Source organism: Trematomus bernacchii, unplaced genomic scaffold (assembly GCF_902827165.1).
Source record: "Trematomus bernacchii unplaced genomic scaffold, fTreBer1.1, whole genome shotgun sequence".
In the NCBI taxonomy this organism is placed as follows: Eukaryota; Metazoa; Chordata; class Actinopteri; order Perciformes; family Nototheniidae; genus Trematomus; species Trematomus bernacchii.
This window is the reverse complement of record NW_022987547.1, coordinates 4,717,275-4,742,728: the sequence shown is the minus strand read 5'-3', so window position 1 is coordinate 4,742,728 and position 25,454 is coordinate 4,717,275. Positions and strand designations below refer to the sequence as shown.

The window sequence follows — 25,454 nt, the reverse complement described above, 5'->3', positions numbered from 1 at the left end:
ATGGATAAAATCTGAATGTGTAGAACCAAAGTAACCTTGCTTGGTTAAGTGCTGGATGGGTGTTAACAGGAATTACCATCACCACCCTCAGCCCCTCTTTTTAATGACTTAATCAAATCAATGACAAATCTATTTAGAGTGCTTTGACTCTCGCCATTGCATGGGGAAGAGGTTGGAGGAAGTGTAATGAGCCATTGGAGACTTGTGAATTGCCTCCTACTGGTGTGATACTTTACGGGGGTGTTTGCTTGAGTGCAGGGGCTTTGGAAAGCCAAGCAGTGTTTGTCTGTCTTGAACAGGGGGTTGTTATAAAAACACACCAGAAGATAAGGGGAAAAGGATGAGGGGAGGATGGGTGTTGGAAGCTTTAGCTAGTGCCACCTGTGTGTACATGAATAAGTCATCAGTTTGCACATGGAAAGGGTTTTGTCACCTTCTCTCCCATAAAAAAGGTAGCCATGGAAACCAGCTCTTTTTGACACCAAATCATCAGCATTTTAAGGCCCCTTTTAATCATATTGGTTAGTCTGTGCTGACTCAAGTCAGAGTTACTCTAGAAAACAATGTTGACTCTGGTATGCTTAATACAGTAAAAATAAACCTTAAAGTGAGTTACTGTGCACTGCTTCATACACATTTAGCAAATAACTTTGTTTTTCTGGTGAATACAAAATGGAAACAGAGCTGCCCTCAAGTTGGGATAAAATCCCATGGCAACTGATCTCAGGTGTTTGTCACCTGCATTTTTCATTTCTGCTACTTCAGCTTTGAGCAGAAAGGTCACGTCAACAGATCCAGGGGACAGATATAGACAGATATAGACAGATAGCTGGTCTGGCCAGTTTTCCACGGTGGCAGGATTTTACAGTAGCCTCTCTAGCAAAACTCTCATGTTACCGGTGTCTTATTTCACTAGCTCAGGGCAGCGGGCGAAACTCACCGTCCTTGGGTATGTGCCCTCTCTCCCCTTTCTCTGTGTCATATATTGCTTAACTGTTTTTTTTTAACCAGTGTCCATTTATATTTTTCAGTTTTTCTTGACATTCTCCCCCTATCTTTCTGAAAATCATACAAATGTAATGAGGTGAGGTCACAAATCATATAAGGGGATCACTTTTGTCTACTGTATGTCAACAAAGCCACAGTAATGAGGTTACTTTTCCATCATACAGTATAATTTATAATGACTGGATACTAGTGCTGTTTTTTTTATTAAATTGCTTGCCTTTTTACTCTGTTACTTCTTAAGGCCAAAACACAGACTGCTTTTTAAGGTCGCAGTGTTTGAGTAAATGTTGCTGATCCTAATTTCTACAATATAAATATCTGGACAAAATCAAACGGATTTGTCAAAATCTAAAGATTTTACCTTAAATAAGTAAATGCAGTACTGCTGAGTGATCCAGGTGACAAATTAAGGTGCTGAGTTGAATCATTCAATCTCTCTGAGGGCTTCTAGTGGGCAGGTGTGGCATTACAGGGTTTTAAAAGCCAGTATTAGGTGAGTACACAAAAACAAGAGACACTAGTACGAGTGAGAATCAAAGTCAAGAAGTAGGGGGGGATACGGGCTGCTCGGCACATGATGGGTTGCCGGGTTTGTTGACAAGACACAAACAAACAGTACTGCACAGAATGCGTGTCAGCTGTACGTCAGGCCAAACAGCTGACGAACAGCTGACAGCTGTAGGAAAACAGGGGTCACAGCATTTAAGGCCAAGACAATTATCACACTTGTATATAGGTAAATGGAAAAAACATCTTGGTTATATATTTAGCCAGTGCTCTTTATTTGTTTTTATTTTAGCATGTTATCTTCTGAGCCTGCTACTTTAAATATTTTCTTACATTTTGAGGTGTGGTTCTGTATATTATGGTTATAAACACAGTAGGCAGTTTAACGATGATAACTGTCAACAGCTTTTTAGAGAAATGTTGTAAGTTGAAAAAAATATTCTAAATGTCCTTTTTTTCCACATTTAAATCTGCTTCTTAATGGTTATTGATTTAAACAAATGTGGGCCTACAAGTGCGAAACAAAACATATTTGAGTAAGAAATAAGGCATACAAAATGACTTAATTCCCTTTTCCATTCTTATGTGTCCCTAGACATGTCAGTCCAAGGTGTTTGACCTATCAGACGGAGTGTCTCAGTATGCGTGGTTCCCCTGTCGCGAGGCTCATAATACTCAATATGGATATCAGAACTATTTGCTCAAGGTAAGGTCTAACTGAATAGAATGATGCATTTTTGTGCAGTGAATATTGAACTTACATAGGCTGGTAATAATGGATTTAAATATCACTCGACAATAAATGTGCACAACGTGTTCTACACAAATTTTTTTATTTATTAGTGGTTTCCATGATTAATGATGTTCCACATTTCTGGTCAGGATGATTAATTCAATAGAAAGCCATATATTACTGGAAATTCATAGTTATTTATACTAAAAGGTATGTCAATCTACAATATTGATCACAAAATTGTTTTCCTATACACTGAAAAAACTAAAACTTTGGATTTGATTAAATGTATTATAATATATGTATTGTATATCTATAATATATAAAGCAATACTATTAAGTTCAACCGACTTTATTAGTATTGCTTTCAATTTACCTAATACATTTATGTGAGATCTGTTAATCTCATAATACATAATACATTTAATAAATCTAACGTTTCAGTTTTTTCAAGGTAAGAATATAATTAAAATTATGTTGGGACACCATGATATGCATTATATCTCCATGGCATTATAGAATAGAATAATGCACTAATTTGACAGCATATATGATGCATGAAACATGAGTCAATAACAAAAAAGTATAAAACATCTAGGAGGATACAGAAAACTCCAGTTGTTGAAAATGTGTGCTTAACTTTATACTTTGTTTTCTTTCATTCAGGCCCACTTCTCTCATCCCATGGTGGCAGCAGCAGTGATTATACATCTGGCTGCAGATGGCACTGGCTACCTTGATCAGACTCAGTGTAACATCACTGTTCAGCTGGTAGACACCAAGGATGGTATCCATAGTCTGGGTGAGAGCTGTCTTCTGTATTTTGAATTTGCTACCAATTTGCTTCACCTTCAGCGTCAGATTGCTAATTTTGTTTAAATGAGCTTGACCTACTGTTACTTACTAAACAGTTGTTACCAAATAAATTCAAGCTAAAATCTATTAGAAAAAAACTCCCTTAAGCACATGTCACTCTCATTAGTCTTTCGAGCTAGGGTTAGGGTTAGGGTTCCCCTCGTTTAGCCTTTTCTTCTATCCTGCTTTACTTTTGAAGATTGCCACTATAATTCCTTTTAAACTGTGATTGATCTCCTAATTTCCTCACCTCAATCTCAATACACTTTTCTCTCTGTCTCTTTTCAACCCCAAATATCTTCTCCACAGGTGATTGGCGTCTGAGCTGCCGCACCAACCCTTTGGTGATCCCGGTGAGCCATGACCTGTCAGTGGCCTTTTACCACACCAAGGCTATCCTGGTCATGTTTGCCTCTCGCCTTGTTGCCATCTCCGGAGTTGGCCTGCGCTCCTTCCAGTCCTTCGATCCCATCACGATAAGCGGTTGCCAGAGCAATGAGATCTACAACCCGACAGGCCAGAGGTGAGGCTGAGAAAAAGGGGAATAGAACACTAGTGAACATAAGGCCTACACATGTTACACACACATCATAACAAAAGACATGCTTATGAAATCATAGGATTATGTGCACACGTCTACAAGGGCAAGCAGCCACACCCGGACACATGCATACACTACCTTCGCCTTCCAACACCAATAAAGAAAACTCCCCCCAAAATAGAAGAGTAATAGAGAAGGGATAGCTATTTAAGGATAGTCAGACATCTATTAGGTGCTTAGTAGTAGAATTACAATATTGAGAACCAAATAAGTATCAGGTTTAATTAGTAAAATACTTCCAGTCTTTCAGGCAAACAACTTCCAGATAGTAAGACCTCGACCAACAAATGTCTTCTCTACTGCGAAGAGGAGGACATACTACATATGCTCACCCAACGAGATTCAAGGATTCCATTCACACAAAATGAAAAGAGGCAAGAGATGCCGAGAGCTGTGTGTTTTGTGCCAGGGAGAGGGAGAGGCATGCTTTAATTGATTATACCAACAAGCTGTTTAATGTTAGAGGTCAGCCCAAAGCCACAATTATAACAGTAAAATGTTCTCGGTAAAAAATATGATATCACTGGAAAATTGTAATTAATTTAGACCTGTTGCTGATCTCCGCAAATTTCCAACAATAGAGCTGCCATGTCGCTGCCTCCAGCACTACATCTTGTTTACCACCCTGGGTTGTTTGTATTGAGTTCGGCTGAAGTGCACTCTGCATACAAATAGTCCTTTTCTTTGAAAATTCCTGCCAAACTGGACATGTTTTTCCTGTAATCACTTTTGCCTTGTTCAGCACTACAATGAGGTTGTCAGTCTCCATTTTTCCCTACTCTAAATAGTTAGATTAAGAAATTACTTGTCAATCAGGCATCAAAAGTGCTTACCTAAAGGTAAACCAGGTTCTCTGTGTGTGATAAAACTATTCAAGACAGCTAGCATTTAAAGTTTAAACAAGGGAATAAATAAGGATGATATCATTTATATTAAGAGCCCTTAACAGTTATTGAAACCATTTGCAAGAGCTGTTGGCAAGACCATGAAAAATAATTAACACCTTTTCAGCGAAAACAATTCACATGTTTTGAGTCTCCTTTAATTTAAACTACTGAAAATATGATGTAATTCATTCCTCACAAACGTAGTTAAACCAGACCACACACACAAGGAGTCACAATTTGCCAATTTCCACACCACTGTCATGCATGACACAATTCATATTGATGATGCTCCCAACCCTTTCAACAAGAAATGCACTAATAAACACCACAATACACAAAGAATGGATGGTAGGAGGTCTGTGCAGAGAGATAGAGCTGTTTGTTGCTTTTGTTGTTTGCCAGTGAGACATCCAAGAGCACCTAAATAGATTAAAACTGCTGTGTATCTGCACCAGCCAGGAAATCATTGTTACCACACACACACACATTACTCCGAGTACTCAGTATCTTTTTTCTTTTTCTTTAAAATGTTCTCCACTTCATCTAATTTCCAGAGACTTGTGAAAACAAGTGTTACTTCACGATTGCAAGTCAACAAGATATGCCCACTTATCTTCAAAAGTTTGGACTTGAACACGCCACGAGCTGAAAATGATTGTTCAGTATTAGGATCAGGTATTATTTACCCAAATCGCCTTACAACATAAGTAAAGAATCCTGGCTCGTCCTATTTGTCTATTTCATTTTTCAGTTTCTTCTCCTTTATTGACTTAAATTTAACTTAAAAACATTCAGATTGTACCTGTCTCCAATTCCCCTGTTATTCCCATTCCCTCTCCCACTTTGCCGATCTCCCCCCTTCTCCTCTTCCTAGTATGTTATCCCATGCTGTCTTCTCATTCTCTACTTTCATTTCATCTTTCGTTTCCTCTAAATGTTTGCCATCTCTTTCTCCTTAATTCTACCCTTTTTGTGCCTCCTGCTCTAGCTTTCACTCTCTCATTCTTCAGGGCTGAGCAGCACATTTCCCGTAATACTTATGCCTCTACAAAACACCACATCCCTTTTTCCCTGAGTTGTTAACAACAGGAGCTATTAACATGACTCAGTTTTATGTTCCATGCTTGTCTTTTTCGCAATTGTTTTCATCACGTATCACCTCTTAGCACATGGAGAATTGTTGGAGTTCTGTTTTTGTAAGTTTTTTTTCTTATTTTTGTCATAAATACCTTACTATTTTTGCTGTATGCTGTATTTCTCATTCACAGGGGAGGAGGATAGTTTTACAGGTAGTTAATTGTAATTTACTGTATGCCAGAAATTCCGAAGTGACTAGCACGAAACCACAAAGAGATTTAGTTCCAAGCCAAAGTGGCCACAGAGGAGGCTTAGGCTTCCCTAGTTTGTCCTCAAAAAGCCTAGAAGTAAGGAACTGCTACTATTGTGGTATACAAATGGTCTTCACCTGTTAAACTAGCATTTTGTCAACATGAACATTTGAATTCTAATCCTAGCATTTCTCTGGGAGCTTTTTTTTACGTTTATATTGCATTCCTTTAAGAAAAAGTTCTAAGCAACATAAGCAATAATCTAGCTGCATAAAATGTTTGTATACTTCATTGTTTTAGCCAAAAGCATAGTTAAGTGAAATATTGCACAAAAACAAATGGCGAAAAAAAGCCACAGTAAATGGAGATTCCATTCTTGCAGAAGCAAGTTTAACAATGTTTCTCCAGACCTGTATTTTCTTTCATCCTCTCTGTGCCCCATACCTTTCCCTTTTTTTTCTCCTCTCTTTCTTCGTCAGCTTCATAAGGGAACCCTATACTGTAGAATTTGGACTGTTTAAAAAAGGTGCCTTGGGCATCCAAGCCTTCCAAGAGCATTAAATGCCGTCTCCATCAGGCTACCAACATAAAGCTGTGGCCAAACTCTGCCATTGTAGCGCACACATAATCTATCCTGTCGCTCTTAATTCACAAACTACACTTTTCCGTGTGTGTGCGCATACACCCCTTTCATGCGCATAGCATAATATGGCAATCTTTTCTCCATGTGGTTTATTGATTTGATATGTTAAACAGTCATTGGTGGATGGATGTGGTTGACTCAATGCTGGTCTGTGTGCAAGCAAATGTGTGACTGATTCCATGTTTGAGTGTCTGCAGTGTTATTTTATACACAAAATGTATGTCGGTTGTAACTTTAAATGTGGTTTTTAGTTTATTTTTCTCTCTCTCTCGCTCTTCCTCTCTCACTTTCTCTCTCGCAGTTGTGTACATTATTCGTGCGAAGCCATTGACTGCCAGGAACCCTTAATCCGCAATGCAGAGCTCAAGTGCAGTAGCCCTGGCCGCCACTTCTACAATGGAGACCGCTGCACCATCTACTGCAACTCTGGATACGTCCTGCAAGTCCACCAGGACGATGACATCATCAAGAGCCAGGTAAACACCCTGCTACACACATGTTTGAACACACACAGCAGTCAGAGAGCTCCGTGCACAAAGAGCCACATGAGTGCTTAAATGTACACATGCAAACGCTTAAGTGCAAAACCATTTCTACAGCATACGAGAACATGCGTGCAAACATGCATCTGTGAATGCACACATGAACATGCACTAGTGCAAACTCAAGTACACCTATGGCCATAGGAGAGAAGTGCAAACACGCTTTCTTTCGGCTCTCCTCTTAATCTCTGCATTTATTTTGTTCCTGCAAAAACTAAGCTCGGCACGGCAAGCCTCCAGGGAGGATGACATCATGAACATCCAGGTAGATGAGTGCTGCACCGAGGAGTGGAGACGCCCCAGTCTCCTCCTCTTGCTGGCTTGCTACACACACACACACACACACACACACACACACACACACACACACACACACACACACACACACACACACACACACACACACACACACACACACACACACACACACACACACACACACACACACACACACACGCGCGCACACACACACCACCCATATTCCATACAAGCAAAGACATAATAGTGTTTAGTCTCTTGCTGAGCATGCTGCACCATCACCTCAAACAGTCACTTTTTACCGCTACTCCACCGGGACGATGACATCATCGCATAGTGTCTGCTCCCTCTCCCTCCCTCTCTCCATCCCTGCTCATTTTGCACACATTGAAGTCTCTGTTATAGGGCAGATATTTGCTACTGCTCTCTCACAGCAGCACACATTAAATGCTTTCATGTCGATACCAACACACATACAGTAAAGTAGAGACAATCTCCTGCACAAACAGGACACAGATGCGGACAGATACAATATACACACAGATGCGTGCACACCACAAGTAAACAAACAAACAAACAAACAGGGTAGTTGACACCGCATCGTAAACCTTTTGGATAGAGGCCAAGCTGCTGTTAAGGCCATATAAACTCTTTATCCTTCTCCACGGCTCTGTAAAGAAGTCTGCAAGACATTCTATTAATGCTCCCTCAGAGAGATGGGAGGTTCAGAGAACAAGGAAAATGTTGTTTTTATATGTATGTCAGTCTGGAACTGTGGAGATGTGTTTGTAAGTCAGAGAGAAGAGTTGTACAGAGCAAAAGAGAGGGGGGAGTTTTTTTGTTGGTATTTGGTCAGGATTCTTACCTTAACGATGTGTTCTTTCTCTCATCTTTCACTTGGCTGTGTCCAGGAACTGTAACATGTCTTAATTGGAGGGTTTCAAAAACCGCTGAAGTCGTTTATCTGTCGCTCTGTCTTCCACTGAAATGGCTCTTTTAAGGAACATACACATTGCTGTATCTTCACAAAGAAATAAGTGTGTGCGCGTGTACATGCACGGAAGCACTTTCACATCCACATTCATACATGCTGTATGTACAAACACTTTAATAATAGTTCCCCACTGAGTCTGCACAAACTTCTAATTGCATTAGATTTTGATTGACAGTGCACTATTGTGGCTATTCATCAATGTCATTTCATTTAGTTATAAATAATGCTTTTCAGAGAGGGAGAGGCAGGAAAGTACAGAGGGAGGTAGGGAGGGCAGGAGAGAATAGTAAACAAAGTAAAGCTGTGCCAAATATACAATTTTGGTATTTGAAAGTTTGCAAATGACCAAATGATGACTGACAGTTCAAAGGTATTGAGAGGACAAAGTATTTATGAATAACCTTTTTGCATCCATTCATTACATTAAAAGGCATCTTGTCAGTTTTCTTGGTATAATATCAAAGGCAGTTTTGTGAATCATTTTAAAAAATAATGTTCTGCCAAAAATCCCTAAATCATCTCCCTTAACTCTGAAATCATTTTAAGCTCTGCGATGTAATGTCAGACAAGTAAATCACTGCTCTCAGTTGGCAAGCCACTGGCAAAAAAATATGATGCTACGAACTTGATGTGCAGACTGAATAATATTTATAATTACCATAACAGAATCCACTCCCTTTTTAACCTGCCCTGTCCATCATAGCATGAGTGCTTTGTATTACTAGCTTGTTGATCCATTTTATGTCCAGCCTTTTATCCTGAAACAACATTTTGGGAAATTATTTTAACAGTTGCGTGTCCCTCCAGGGGCAGTAGCACTCCCCTCCCAAAAGTCTTTGTACTGTAAGTAAGATCGCAGAAACAGCCTCACTGAGCACCTTGTACCATAAACTTAAGTTCTGTTCGCTGCAAACCTTCATTTTGAATATCTACTTTTATTGTTTTCTGAGTAGAATGCAACATTTTGAAGCAGGTTTTATTGCCAGTAGTATAACCCAGTTGGGTAATACCGTATGAACTGTCCAACTGCAGGGCAGAATCGGGCAATTAGTACATTCAAGATTTGAAAGAAATAGAGTGGCGAAGTCCCTCCCACTTACTTCCGGGGTATGGGACCTTATTCCGGAAAAGTTATGCATTGAAGTCAATGGGGAGAGAAAACTTATCTTTCGATCCCGTTTGAATTGTGCCATGAATTACACATATGATGTTTGTCAATCTTAAAAAATGATTTCCATGTCAAAAAAGTCACAGTTTGTCGTAAAACTGTTGAAATATAAGACTATGAAAAATACGTAACTAGAAAGACTACAAATCCCAGAGTCGCGTAAGTGATGTCACAATTGTTTACCTCCACCATTCAGATACCTAAGATCAGCGCAATATAGATATAATCTATCTATATGGCGCTGGCTAAGATAAGATAACTTTAACAAGATGCCTGTGTGCTTAGTACCAGGTTGTTATTATACCAGCAATGGGTCTTGCTCGTTCTTTTGCTTCCCGTCTGATGAAACGACCAGGAGTGGCTTGATCAAGTTAGCTACCTAGCTAGTAGCTAGCACGTTAGTTAGCATTACAGCCTTGTCATTTTTATTAGCCTTAACATGAAGTAACATTAAGTAACCCAAAATGTTAAACAGTAAGAGTAGTAGTCATATTTCGTGAACCCTTTGAATAGTACTGTCACCGGTGTGATCATTCTATAATACACCATTTAATTCTGGGGGAGAAATGCTAACGCTAACGTTAGCATCGGCGATCTTTTCTACTTCATGCTATCTGCACAAATGGTTGACATTAAACATTAAAACGACCAGGCAGTTCAGAGAGAATCAAAGGAAGGCAGGCTTTGCATGACATTCTTCAGGACGTGTTTCATTGTGGTGATAGTCAATCGTTTGTTGACAAGACAGTAGTGACGGCCATCTTGGTGACGTGTGTGGTTGACCAGAGATGTAGTTCATTGAGCCTTTCACACAAACAAATGTGTTACTTCACAGTTTTACGACACATTTTAATTTTTTTGACTTGCAAAATTATCTTTTAAATTGACAAACATCATATGTGTAATTCGTGGCACAATTCAAACGGGATCGAAAGATAATCTTTCTCTCTCCATTGACTTCAATGCATAACTTTTCCGAAATAAGGTCCCATGGGGCTCAACCGGAAGGGGAGGGACTTCGCCACTCTATAGTGGGCACCATTTAAGATGATATCAAGAAAATGTGCTTCCTGTCGAAAAGTCATTATAATTAGTCAAAGGGCCAGTAGTCAATCGATCTGTCCAGATTCTCAGGGTACATCTCATCTCATCTCTTGAGCACATGAGATGATAGTTGATAACCCCATGTAAAACCAAATGTAATGCAGAAGCAGTCATTCCACAATTTTCTTCCCTTCTTTTTAAAACACACAAGTACTTAGACGCACGCACGCACACACACACACACACACACACACACACACACACACACACACACACACACACACACACACACACACACACACACACACACACACACACACACACACACACACACACACACACACACACACACACACACACACACACACACCAGGGTTGAAAAGTGCAGCGTGAAGCACAATCTTGTCTCCTTTCATTAGCCAATTACATTCTTGTTTCAGTGATGTCAAAGCGGTTCTGGGAATACCACCTTCTTAGATAATGTTATCTTCAGAACAAATCTGTTTCGCTCACTTGCTTGATTTGTATATGTTTGTTTCATTGGTGTCTGTTTTTCCTATCTTTCTCTCTCTTTAAAATTGGGAACACTGAGTGCTGGCACTGAAAAAGAGGGTTTTTTATTTCACATAGAATGTTCCTTTAACAGGCTCTATGTGTTTTACAACTGTCACCATAGCACCATCAAACCCCCATTACCTGCCAAATACATGATCGCCCATCCACTTTCTTTTAATGACCCAAACACCCTCTTTAGATATTATCAAAGCAGGGGCGAAAATGTTACACACATTTATAAAACAACTCCTGTTAAATTTCAGCCAACACATTAAATATAAATTAAAGGGCTATACGGTAATGAGCATATTATTTTGATCCTATTCATTTCAGTTGGCAGTCAGCCAGCGCAGATAAAGACTTTTACTGTCCCTCCGTGTTTTATGGCCACCCAATTGCAGACGTCATGATGTTCTTATGCATGCTTTTTCTTCCTGTGTGCTCCAATTATCTCCCAGTCCAAAGGATTTAAGGAAGTGTAATATAAATACTCTAGAAATCAACCTTCATCAAGGCACTGGCCACAGAGATATAGTTAAACTATTTGACCTTATCTCAGGTTTACATGCTTCCTAGCTAAGAAGTAAAGTAGTGAACCAATCAAAATACCTAAGGATGTTTTGCTATAACTTTAAACATTGTATTATTAGTCTTGAGTATTTAAAGTTGAGGGAAAAAACTAGATTTCCAAGATTCAAGATTAAGAAACAGTAACATGTTTGTAATAGTGTCTCCCGATGTCAGTTGTTCATTTAGTTATATACTAAACATGTTTCAAAAATGGTGGCACATTATAGGAGCTAAAGACCCCTTAAACTCTGCTCCACTTTAAGGTCAATCTTGCTACCTTTCCTTCCCCCAGTGCAGTGAGATCGTGGAATGTTGATCTTTGTGAGTAATCCTAGATTTTTATAGCACAGGAAGAGCCCTTTAACATTGTCACCCTGTTGAGTTAGGATGTGACTGCTCTCTGATTTAGCCAGGCCTCTCCTGATTGGACGAGCATGTGGATACACATTTCAGTGTGGTGTAGTCAGACCATTAGGGCAATCCTTTCACTCCATGTCTGCTCAGAGAAATTGTGTGTAACCTTCGGTTGTATCAACAATGTGAAAATAGTTGGACTCGTCTGGTTAATTGTACATTTTCATTACTCAATGAGTTAATCCACTCATAACATAAGCTTTATCATGGTGGTTTGAAACACAAGTCCAATCTGTGGCTGACGTGGTTATCAAATGAATTTTTTTAAACGAACACACTAAGAATTGTATGTACCTAGAAGCATGTCTGCTTCTGAGTACTGTTCGATTCTTGGTATCACCAAACCGCACTTCACCGTATTCAACACATTCTTTTCCACATTTCTTTCAGGCAACAGGCAAATAAAAACATCTCTGCTTCTAAGTAAAGCTACATTTTATTTTCTCCAGCACTGTTTCATAAGGGCTTTTCCATGAGGACTAAACAATACTGAATTATACTTAATCACCTAAGGAGCACTGATGTAATAAATCTACTTAACAATGTTCAACTCTGTGTTATTGCTATACTTTTTCTACATCCTAATGTGAATGCCATTCAAGCTGAAGCAATAACCTTACATAAAGGAAGAGCCTGACAGTCTGTCGGTTCATTTGTCTGTTAATCTGTCTGGCTTGAATTAGGCATAGTAGCCAAAGGTTGTTAAATTGCTTCTGTAAGAGAAATAGTCAGCTGTAAATTATTTGACAGGAAGGAACATTCCCACACATCTACACACACAGTACACACACAGGAATACAACCATTTATACCATTTACGCACTTGGGAATACATGCTTTGATTAAATGTGAAAACAACTCATTGCAGATGTACGTAAATGTAAATGTGTTCCTGTGCGTGTGCATCCGTCTCTCTATTCATTTAACCACACTTTTACACACACACGTTGGGCAAAACCTGTAACTGAACACACGCATACACACCCATTTCACAAACTTACTTAACATTCCATTTGCACACATATTTACATTCAGCACATTAACACTAAATGGATCCTTCCACATTTCTTCCATGCAGACTTTGTTCACAACCTCCCATCACGATTGACTCATTCAACTCTACACCCAGTTGTTTTTCACCAGGCACTCACATGCGATGCATATGTTGCTTTTGTTGGATATCCAAATATGAAAGGAGCATATTTACTTTAAGGGAACTTGATACTGTTATGCAGTATCCTATAATGGAATCAAGATGAAAGATAGAAATACATGGAAAGAGAGAGAATGAAATTAAGCAATAGATATGGAAAACTAACTAAGTCCAGCTTGTGTGGCCTTAATGTTTGGACACTCTTTAAAACAATGTGGATCATTAAGGTCAACCATAACTGGGGTAGACTGTAATTCATGGTGAAAACACAGGTTTCCCTAATTTTTTTCTAAGGGGGAAAAGTCAAAATGATTGAGCTCTTACAGCTTTGTTGTGAGGTTTCTTGGCCCAGATATCAATTTAAGCATTCCTCTTGAGTACATGCTGTTATTCAATGGCAGAGGATGAAAACAGCTGAGGTTTGGATAATGCAGTGGCTTCCCATTTTGGTCTCATATCTGCAAATATTCCACAAGCCAAATAATTGACAGGAATCAGAGCTATTTCTAACAGGAAATAGACTTACGTACAGGAAGTCTCTCCGGTCAAAAAAGGTCAGATATAACAGATTGTCATTTTTGAAATATTTTAGAAAAATTCTAGTTGCCATTTCTGTTTCCAGGGACAGTAAACCATCAAATCCCTAATCCTAAATGTTATCATCTGTTCACAATCTTCTCATCATTGTTGATCAGGAATTGTTAATGCAAGAAATGTGGCCCTAGCAAGCCTCAGTGACACATTGCTGTGTCACAGCTTTCAGCAGTAACATGGAGGGCCTTGTTTCAATTATTGTGAATGTAATGGATGTTCATTTTTTATACCAGGTTCTTCATCGTGCTGTAGATTGAGCTTATCTTTGTTTCTCACAGTGTCCATTTCTTGCAGATTTGGATTTCCTCAGTGTTCTACAGTTATCCCAAAAAGCAGTGGAAAAGTTGTATTTTATAATTGACTTCTGTCAATCACTAAGTCCTGCAGTTACCAAGCCATTATTTATATTAGCTAACTTTAGAGCAAACTGCCTTTATAGCAGTATTCTGTCTCCAATGATGTGCCTTACTTTGTTTTTTCCATTTTATTTGTTTGATTGCATGGCATTACTTAACTATAATTTGTGTTTGGTATAAGAATCCCATATAAAAAATGTCAACCTTTCATTGAATATAACCACTTTTTTAGAATCACGATTACACAGAAACTCATAAAGATGATACTTCTACAGAGGTTGTAACTCCAGCTGTGGAAGATCCCTTTTCTCCTCTCTGTTGTCAATCCGTTTTGTGTTAAGGCTGATTGTGCAGTTGTTGGATATCACATGTCTGAGTTGCATGAATTGACCTTACAAATGCTATCAGCAGTTACTTGAGCTGCTGGATAGCCTGTGAGGCTTACTGAAATACAATAAACCAAGCCTGATCAGGCGTTATTAGCTACACTGATTGGAAACTTGATGGAGTATGTGCTGAATTGCTATAGTCCTTTTTTGTCAGGTAAACATTTAAATAATCTGTCTGGGACATCAATCTGTTAATGTGCAAAATAATATTTGTGTCAAAGCACTCTCATGCATATAGCCGACTTTGCCTACACGTCTGACACTCATTTGATCACGTCTTCTTTTCCAGTCGGACTCTACAGTGACTATTACGTGTGCAAATGGGAAGTGGAACAAACAGGTCTCATGCGAGCCTGTGGACTGTGGTATGCCAGACAAATACCATGTCCATCCTGCCCATTTCAAGTTCCCTGAAGGCACCACCTATGGCAAGAAGATCACCTTTCAGTGTCGAGAACCTGCCCAGCTCGTAGGTGAGATGCAAAGTGGAGCAAGCACATGCAGAGAAAGGACATTTATGTTCAGGTTGATACCTTTGGAGTCCATGATATTAGATTGAAAGGTTAACAGATGATTATTTTCTGATAACTGTTACATTGCAATGTTAATACCCTATCACCCTGATCAATTCTATATTTTCATGAATAAATGGTCTTTGATGCACATTTATTTTTATATCTTTATGAACAATTTTGCCATGAGCTATATCAAAGATTTTTCAATACCAAACTTAACACTTTCTTAACGTGAAAGTCAGGGTTACACGTTTTTTTCTAATTATCTTATTCACTTTCATTTCAGTCTCTTAATTGTCCATCAGCTTAATTTTTTCTTTATCCTACTTTGATTCCAATTTATTAACCAATTCAATTTTTTTCTCCAATTTCCTCTACCCCTTTCTCCTCAGGTACAAACAACACCCTTACCTGCCTGGAGGACGGTCTCTGGTCCTTCCCAGAGGCTCTTTGTGAGCTCCGCTGCCCAGCCCCCCCTCCTGTACCCAACGCTGTGCTGCAGACCAAGCGCTGCAATGAGACAGGCCTCAAAGTGGGATCGCTCTGCAAGTACAAGTGCAAGCCAGGTTACCATGTCACCAACAAACCTAAGAGGTAAAGAACATTTGATTTTTCGTTTTAAAGGTCACCTATTATGCAAAATCCAATTTTTCATGTCTTTTCTACATAAACATGTGTCCCCTCTGCGTTAAAAGATTCTTAACGTTTCAGGAAAAAAGATTTGCTCTCATTTGGTCCTGATCCATTTATATAAAAATCTGTCTAAAAATCAGCTGATCAGATGTTCGCCACTTTATGATGTCATAACGGGATTTTGGCTTGTGTTACCATTAACCAATAACCAACCAAGGTAACACCCCCCCACCTTATCACCTGAATCTCCTCCTATAGAGCAGGGGTTCCCGAGTGAGGGTCGCGAGATGATTACAAAATACAAATTCAAAATAAAAATTCAAAAAAATTCAAAATAAAAACATTTTTTATCAATTTTTGTAATTATTATTAATAATAACAACGTGTGCATAGACATTTTTCAGGGGCGGACTGGCCATCTGTATAATTTCCCCTTTGATCATTTCCCCGTTGATAATCCACTAGCGCAGTGTTTCTCAAACTTCTTCATACCAAGGACCACTTAACCAATAAAAAAACACTCACGGACCACCTAACTCCACAAATATCCAAAAACAATAGGCCTGCTTACCACTCCAACAGTACATTACAGCCTAATAATGACAGCTTAACCTTCTCTATATCGCCTCGTTCACACAATAAATCAACAATACAAATACAACTGCAGATTATATAAGCATTTAGTTTTAAATGCGATTTAAAATGCTCACAGGTTTTACACCTCTTATGAAATGTAGACTACATTTATTAAGGAGTTTATGTCCGAGCCAACAGACTCACAGATCGTTGGCTACTGAGAGATATGCAAAATACACCGCATGTATTACGACACAAACCTCCGCTGTGGATTTTCAAAACAAAATACAGTAAAACTATGGTCGCAGGCCCAAGTTTAACTCTCTGAGGTCTAAGCAATTTTTTTCACATGTTAGGCTCGCCTGGGCTTTTTTTGTAAAAATGCTATTAAAACATGAACCTTGCTGACCCGATGCTGGCCTGCATGGTTTGCCTACAAAATCAAAATTAAATTATGCAGCCCCAACAACAGCCTCTGATCATCAACAGACTTCATGCAATGCTTCATTGGATGTATTTATTAGATAATAATCTCTCTCTCACTCCTAAAACATCTAAATCTACTTTCAGCATGGATAAATGTTCATAAAAGACATCCATTGTTTGTTCTATTTGCTTCTTGAAATCCTAAAAAACACCACGTTTTTCTAGAACAGATTACAAATCACCAGAAAATGGTACAAACAAGTGGCAACATGTGTGACGAAGGTGTTGCGTTGGGCTATATCACGCAATCCAAAGTGAAATTTAAGCTCGCTCCATTGCGGAGATATTCCCGCGAGAGTGCGGAAAACCTTGCACAACATTTGCGTAATCCTCCCTCAGGGACTTATTCCGGTGTGAACGCGATCTACTAGATAGTTCAGGAATTAAAGAGTTCCGGGGAATTAAGTTCCGGGAACTATTCCTGGGAAAAGTACTTGGTGTGAAAGCGCCTATTGTGTTCTTTTAAACCAAATATCTCTCAGAGGGGCGTTGGGAGTGGCACCTTATTTTCATCTAAAGTAACAGACACAGAATCAGCACTTTTGAAACAGGGCTGAAACAGAGGGGTTTATGGGATGCTCCAATGATCTGTTTGGTATTTCGAGCCAAACACTTCAGAGACATGTTCTCTGTATATCTGAGACCTGTAATATATTGATGAAAAACAGTATAATAGGGGACCTTTAAGACATTTTCTGAACCTATATATAAAAACCTCAATAACACCAAACCCACAATTTTAAATGTTAATCACTTCTTTACAGGCGTGCGTTTAAGAGGCAGTGCACAGAGGATGGCAGCTGGCTAGAGGGGGCATGCGAGCCGGTGACTTGTGATCCCCCACCTCCCATCTTCCACGGCTCCTATCACTGTACTGATGGTTTCCGCTTTGACAGCGTTTGCAAACTCAACTGCTCTGATCCAGCCGGTAATGCTGCTATCGCCGCCACAGGAGGCTCTGCCCATACGGTGAGGCTGCTGCACGCTCCATGCAAGCAGGTCTGTCCATCTCTTTCCTCTCTTTCTATTCTTGCTTTACCTATTTGTATGTCTTCTTTTTGTCATGTGTATAAAAAGTAGACATTCTCTCTTTTTCCTCCCGTCTTTGCATCCTTACAGTGGATTATTATCAGTGGCATAATGCTTTAGTAATATATAATCGTAATACAATTTCTAATACCAAAAATGCATAATACAGTCATGGTAGCTAATAATAAGATGCAGAATTATTGAGAAGATATTTTCTTCTCAAATGCACTCACTGTCCTCGCCGTCTTTTATCTGATACTTCTTACACTGCCCTCAATGACTAAACGCTCGTCTCTGCCTGCCTGATTTCTCCCTGTCTCCCTTAACCCTACTCAATTTGACGCCATGCTAATTAGATTGCTATTGATTTGCAGAATAGTCTTGATGCCACAGACATTTTGAAATGTATACACCTTTTAATCTGTTCTGCCTCTAAGGCGTTGTGGGTTGGATGCATGATAACAATTGGATTACATTTCCCCCTTTGCAACGGGATGCCATCTCAATGTCCTTGGGCTGCTTGTGTTTGCGTGTCATTGTGAGTGTATAATTGTTTGCCTGTCAATATATGTGTTGTTTTCAGGGCGCTGCGTTCAACGTGATCCGCTGTAGGAAGGATGGAAACTGGACAGGGTCATTCCGCCTATGCCCACACAGCAAAGGCCAGTGTACTTTACCTCAAAACCTCCATCACAGCCTACAGTACTCCTGCAAGCGAGGACACGGCATAGGTCAGTATGCACACATGTACTGTTGTATCATAGGAATTCAGTCTTTTTTACTGCTGATGTCATCTTTCATTGTTGTTTTATTAATTTACAAATGATAGTCAACAACATTTTAAACCATTGTAATGTGACCAAGCACTTTGAATATCACACAATAAGGTATTATTTTACCTTTTGATCTTGTGGTGTTTTGTTAATACTTTTATTGTTTTTTGAGTGTCTGTCTAACTCTTGCTCACACACACACAGGTGAGGAGTGTGAGCTGATGTGCAGAGAGAGTAGCGCCGATGTGGTGATCCTCCCTAGCAACATGACGGTAGAGAGTGTACTTAAAGAGCACTGGAGGAACCCGCACAAAGTCAAGGTAAGTTTGTACGATAGTTTGTGTCCACCTCTGACAGACGCACTTCACAAAGTTCTGTGATCCACAACTCTCATGTAAGGAATTTCACGTATAGTGTCTACATCCTGGGTCTATTAACCACAATACAAAATGCCAGCATGGCAACCCTGCAAACATTTGTGATATATTTGTAATCTTTTCTGTGGAAACAGGCTGTCGCACTACCTCCTTAATTCCCAAAGATGCTTTGCAGCTTTTTTAGGTATTGTAAGTATATTCAAGTTTTCACAATACAGAACTGACTCTACTAACACCACCACTGTGAAGAATTTGCAAAACCGTTTCCAGTGCCTGCCATCTTAAATAATTCCAATCTTCAGAAATGAACCTACGGCGCTCACTGGTTAATGACCTCATTTGATTTAGATATACCTTACAGCTACAGACTGTTACTGATTATGACTATTTGCTTAAACTGACATGTAGCAAAATACAGGAGTTAGGGGTTATTTTGGGCAAAGGTCATTAAACACAGAACAGTACACCTTGTCCCTGTGGGAGTGCCATTGAGAGCCACCCCATCCCCTATGGTGTCATTTAGGAGAGTACTACACTACACCTACTCTTCTCATTTCACACTCCCCTTTTAACTTGATTAATGTTAATGATGTGCAATTTATTTTAAGTGTTTTCGTCAACTTAATACCCTTTTAGCTGTTGAGTCAGAGAAAGATCTTAGCATCAAGATTTGCAACCAGAGAAGGAAAAGAGAGAAGTAAAGGAACACATTGTATTTTGCACTGCATTTTTTTCCCTACAACTCCTTTTGTTTTTGTTTCAGTCACACCGAGTCAGCAGGTTTTGTGTGGTTGATGTCGGGAGAGAGGGGTGGCTTGGGCCACGTGGACATGAAATGATCTGTTTTTCATGGATTTGTGTAATTGATATGATTTGTGCTCAGTGGTCATTTGAGACCTGCTGTTGGGGGCAGTGAATAGCACATGATAAGTCAAAGTAGTGTGGGTGGTGGGGTGAGACATCCACCAGTGTTAAGAGGTCAGAAGAGGAAGAATTGTTGATGAGATTGTGTGCTTAACCGTGTGCTCACCAACACACACACAGCTTTCTTCCAATATTCAGTGAAATGATTAGCAGAGAGAAATGTGCCTTAATTTGTAATACATTACATTTAGAAGCAAAATATCCAAGGGTTAAGTCCAACAGACGGATATGTCTAAGATATAAGATATAAGGAATGCACAGGGCTGACATGAAAGGGTATTAAGAGACAATAACAGGAGGTTGCTATGGTGGAAAAAGAAATCAATCATGACATGTGCTTACAGTTGTAGTAATAAGTTGGAGTAGACATCATAACATACTTCTAGACTCCCCTCTATGTTGAGATTCTTTATACAGTGTCTAAAAGAGGATTCATGTCCCCAAGTGCACTTTCTAGTTCTACTTTGCTGAGTTGGAGGTGAGCATTGCCCACCTTAATAAGTGATGTTGATTAATTGCCTTTAAACTAGTTGTATTTTGGTTCTTAGTGCGACCCACTTAGAATTCTCCCTTGTTTCCCTACCTCCACTTCCTCATCTTCTTTCTTTCCTATCCCTCTATCTCTAACAATTCTGCCCCTCCCCCCCCCCCCCCCCCCATCACCCTCCTCCCCCCCCCCCCCCCCCCCATCACCCTCCTCCCCCTTTATCAGCAAAATTACCCTGTCGGGCTTGCTGCAGAATTAGTCATTTTCTACATGACATGACCTCGTCTGTGGTGGCGCTGAGATAGGGATCTATTTTTATGTGGTATCAGCGCCCGAGGAGGCTTCAGAGGGTGAGGATCCTATACGTAGTTAGGGGTGAGGCCAGGCCACGATCATGGATTATCATGATTTACGGCCTTGCTGAGGGAGGAAAAAAAGAGTGAGAGAGAGGGGAAGAAAAGGGGTTTCTGGATGACATCATACACTGCATGGGAGAAAAAAGAATAAAAGTACAGTAGTTGCAAAAAGTTTCACCTATAAGACAAAATAATGTGCTTAATCTTCCATCGTATAGGGACTAGCCATCAACACCCTCCATACAGAGAAAACGTGCATACACACCACAGACCTTCCTATGCAGTACTATGTCGCAGTAGTAAAACGACTACACTCCAGTTGCCCTCAGATGCTATGTTGTTCTTTCTCTCCATCATCAACCCCCCATCTTTTCTTTTTTGCATTGATTTGCTGACTGCACTGAAATGAAAAATACCTTAGTTTGCAGCAACAAAAGAAAAGCTCGTCAATTTTGGCAGATATTGGGACACAGGGGGTCTGAAAATGAACCATCTAAGGTCAGTCAGTCCATTGTGGTGGATGACAGTTCTGATCATGCACACTACTATCCAAGTCTGGGGTCTACTTGTGCTGTACACAAAAGAGTAAACTAATTTATTGTTCATAACTGCCCCTACGCCTAACAAATACACGATATGAAAACAACACAACAACAGTACACACATGCCTGTCCAGAGTCATTTGATCATATGTATTTTCATGTACCTACAGTTAATGCTTACATACATGCATTTGCACATGCCGGGACACATGATATGCACAGTGCGGCCCAAATAAACCCCCAACTTCTATCTTATCTTTCAGAATATAGTCTGTACCATGGGACTCAAATGGTATCCACACCCAGAATTGCTCCACTGCATCAAAGGATGTGAGGTAAGGGCTCAAACTGAATTAGATTTTTGTTTTTGTCTTTGTGTGTGTGGAGTAATAGTCTCATCTATCATATTAGACATAAAGACTATTTCTTTCATCATCCTTGATCTCAAACCTCAACGAGTGATTAGATTTTTTCTGATATGATATGTTGCCGTATTTCAGTTTAGACGCTTATAGTGGCCCAAATAACAGTTTGCTCTGCTTTTATGATAAATATACATATTTATTAATGCTTATGAAAAAAAACATTGACATGCTTGTCTGTTCAGATTTTTTTTGTTGAAATAGCAACCTCATGGACAAGGAAAAAGTGACAACAAGAGGTTACAAAAGTTTGCTTTTATACAAATAAATCTTCATTTTAGTACCCCTCCAAAGTTAGTTTAATTTAACTATATTCGCTGTGCTTGGCAAGTGGAATTTGACTATTTAATGGACTAATATATTGGCTAGTCATGTAATTTACTGTCTTGTCAGAATACCTGTGTTTATAGGTCATTTTCCAGGTAGGGCTTGATCAGTTAATGTTTTGCTTTCAACAGGCTAACTGCTGTTGGGATTAATTAAGAATGTATTAGTGTTTTACCACACTGCCAGTAGCTATTCACATTTTTTATTTCTGAAGCCAGTTGCTGAGGACAACCTCCTGCACAGAGCGCACAGGTGGTTTTTAGCATCTTTCCACTTAGGCATTTATAAGCCAGTTATATATGCTTTTGCCACAAGGGTATCCGGTATCAGAATAACTGATGCGGCTCATTGCCACTCATTAGCTTGCTGTAATCTGATGTTATGACTTATTAATACTGATTTATTACTTCTTACCCCCTTAACAACTAGCTAAATGTTTCTTTCCTCTAAAAATGGACCATCCATGTCTATAAAAATATAAAACATGTGAAAGAATTCTACTTCATGTCGTGCAAGAATGATATCATCTACTCAGTTTGTTTAAGCCAATTGGATAACCTGATTGGTAACCCAAGTGGAGAGGGTGGGGCCAACCCAATAAATCACCTTATTGGAGTGTTTTGTGAAGTGAATAGTTTATGGTATTATTACTCATTTTGATTTACGGTTCTGGCCCACTAAGGGCTTAAAAAGTCACATTGAAAGATGAGGGAAATTTAGTGCGTGAGATTCATCAGCAGATTTATCCAGAGACCTCTAAAAGGCCCTGAAATGCTCAAGACCACAGAAACAAAGGCCATATTTGGTTATTCACCTTTTCACCATTATGAACCAGTTTAAAGGTGGCACTTAGATTGGTTAGTGTTTTTCACTAAATAGCCACTCTTTCTGATCCCTCTGGTATAGCCATTCATGGGAGACAACTACTGTGATGCGGTCAACAACAGAGCCTTCTGTAACTATGATGGAGGAGACTGCTGCCAATCCACAGTCAAGACCAAGAAGGTTAGTGGCATGCTCATAATATACCTCACTCATCACACAAAGAGATGTTGTTGGACAATGAGTCAGTGTTTGTTCCCCAACTGGAGACACACAAATCTTAGGCTAAAATCCCAACTCCTGCATGGGATCATCTCCGCCTTTCGCTGTGCCGATCACTCTCAGTCTTCATTTTCTTGCTTCCATGCATCCAGTGGAAATTGCCATTATCAAGCTTTGACATTTATATGATAATGACCTCTGACACAAGGTAAGGATAACAAAAACCACAAATGAAAATACTGGTGAAGCCTGCAGTATTTCACCTCATGGAACATCGCTAAACAGATTCTTCCTTTCTTGCTGTGTCCAACCTTACATTGCTGTTAGATAGATTACTGACACTATATCCAAGTCTGTGGGCGTTTTCAGTCTTCATCAATAGTCTTTGTTTTCTGTCAAATGATGTTTCCTGATGTGAATGATGTTTGTATTTGTCTTTGTTTCCCTGGGAAGATTCATTACACTACCTAAAATGTTGGTGATGTTGTTGAACACATTCAGCTGAGCATACACAAGTGTGGTCATCCTTATGGTAGTAACACTTATTTCAGGGAGGTGCAGTGGCTCTTTCCAGCTGTCTGCTGGCAGAGGAGTACATTGTAAGTGTATTGTAGCTTCTGTGCAGCAGCATCTGCTTCTCTGGCCTGGCCTGTTTCTGTGAATCTGGCGAGGGACTTTAGTCATACTCCTGGCATATCCATCTGTAAGTCTGGCTGGATTTATATTGCAGTCTATGTGTCTCACTGGCTGTGTCAGTGTGTCTGACTGAAGAGCCTCTTAATTTCCTCTCCGGGAAAAAAGGACATACAATGCATGACTGTATGGAGGATTTTAGAAATTCACAAATTCAAAAACTTCTGATAAAAGAAATGGATTTCTCTGAATTAAATCTTTGCAATTCTAATGACATTTGAAGAGAACACATTGTGTCTCCAGTGCTCCTTCGCTCAAGCTCGAAAAAAAAGGTGTGTCCAATTGTCCAGTGTCCAATGTTGCAATCATTTTCAGCCACTGCCTCACATGACATCAAAAATAAGACCATTCGAAAAAGAAAATGCTGAATTTGCACACCAATATTCTTATAAAAAATAGGAAAATAAACACTAACGTCCAATAAAATAAGGTGTGTCATACTTCCAGTGTCCAGTGTAATGATACAATGTTGCTTTTCAGTGTCAGATGACCGAAAATATTGAGAAAAATGTGTTTTCAATAAAAGAAAATCTGACTTTTGACATTTTTTACAATATTTACTTACTTTATTTCAATATATTAAACCATACCATACCATATATAATATATATTATATCATAAAGAGTCTTTGATGTTTTATCAATCAAAAAAGATTACATCATGTTACATGACTTCTCCTGACTGTTCTTTCCCAGGATTGTAGGTTAACCCGGAAGTGTAAAGCCTTCCAATTTTGATCTTTCAATACTAATTTATGTGAAATGGGCTCTAAGCTATTGCAAAGCTTTCAATGTGCACAGTTTCGACTAGAGGCCACGTTATTCTTGACCAGTCGATATACAAAATATGTACTACACAACAAAATTATACAATATTACTCAGACATCTACCATGTGTCCGATCATTTGAACGTTAATTTGTGTTGTGAGTGAGGTAGTGACGAGCCAGGTATGTACAGAAGTTAGATCACTTAAAATGCCAAACAACTACTCCTCATGTATTTGATTGCACTGCACTTCTATGATCATAATAACCCACCTTGAGCCAGAAAAAAGGTGCAGATGATTTGTTTTTCTCCTATTCATAACTTCAGTATCAGATGTTGGATATTGTATCCTAAGTTCAAAAGCAGCAGGAAAGTCGCTGAGTAGACCGCTGGGAAGTGACCTCACTCCTGAAGTGGTTTCGCTGCTGTTGATTGACGCTATCTCATCTCCACATCTTCTGGCCCCAATCCAGTGTGGGGGCTCAGCTAGAACTTGCATAACTCACTTTTACTGACAGACCCCGATTGGAGGTTAGCCTCCATTAAATGACTGCAGCAACATGATGTTGAGCTGTGTGAAAGGTGAGCAGGCCATTGGTCTTGTTAGAGTAAAGATTTGTTATGTTGTACATCAAAGACATTGAAATGTTTGGTCCACTTCCCAATATGGGGGTAGAGATAACTTTAAATATCAGTGGAGACATTGGTCTAAGATAAGTTAATTGTGCTAAAAAAGGGTTTTCTACAAAACAAATATCTGTTTTTTGGTGATCGTTTTTTGACGTGCACCTTATTTTCTAGAATGCGCGACCAAACACACATTTAGCAGGGAAAAGTGAATTGCTAACGTCAATTTGCAGAATCAGGCTGCCAGCTGCTCTCAATCAAACATGGGAACACCACCTC

General features: G+C 39.4%; 1 protein-coding gene across 2 annotated transcripts in view; it reads left to right on the top strand.

Moving 5' to 3' along the window:
* The window catches only part of pappaa (pregnancy-associated plasma protein A, pappalysin 1a), an 85,646-nt gene that overhangs the window by 46,827 nt on the left and 13,365 nt on the right, over positions 1 to 25,454 (top strand). Inside the window, exons 11-21 of one of the 2 annotated variants that reach the window (XM_034123341.1) lie at positions 2,111 to 2,221; positions 2,915 to 3,050; positions 3,413 to 3,626; positions 6,864 to 7,038; positions 14,888 to 15,071; positions 15,506 to 15,707; positions 17,573 to 17,777; positions 18,421 to 18,568; positions 18,815 to 18,930; positions 21,560 to 21,631; positions 22,952 to 23,050. In XM_034123341.1, the coding sequence (XP_033979232.1) occupies positions 2,111 to 2,221; positions 2,915 to 3,050; positions 3,413 to 3,626; positions 6,864 to 7,038; positions 14,888 to 15,071; positions 15,506 to 15,707; positions 17,573 to 17,777; positions 18,421 to 18,568; positions 18,815 to 18,930; positions 21,560 to 21,631; positions 22,952 to 23,050 (1,662 nt within the window). Of the gene's footprint in view, positions 1 to 2,110; positions 2,222 to 2,914; positions 3,051 to 3,412; positions 3,627 to 6,863; positions 7,039 to 14,887; positions 15,072 to 15,505; positions 15,708 to 17,572; positions 17,808 to 18,420; positions 18,569 to 18,814; positions 18,931 to 21,559; positions 21,632 to 22,951; positions 23,051 to 25,454 lie in introns of both variants that reach the window. The other variant, XM_034123340.1, reaches the window with a different exon arrangement.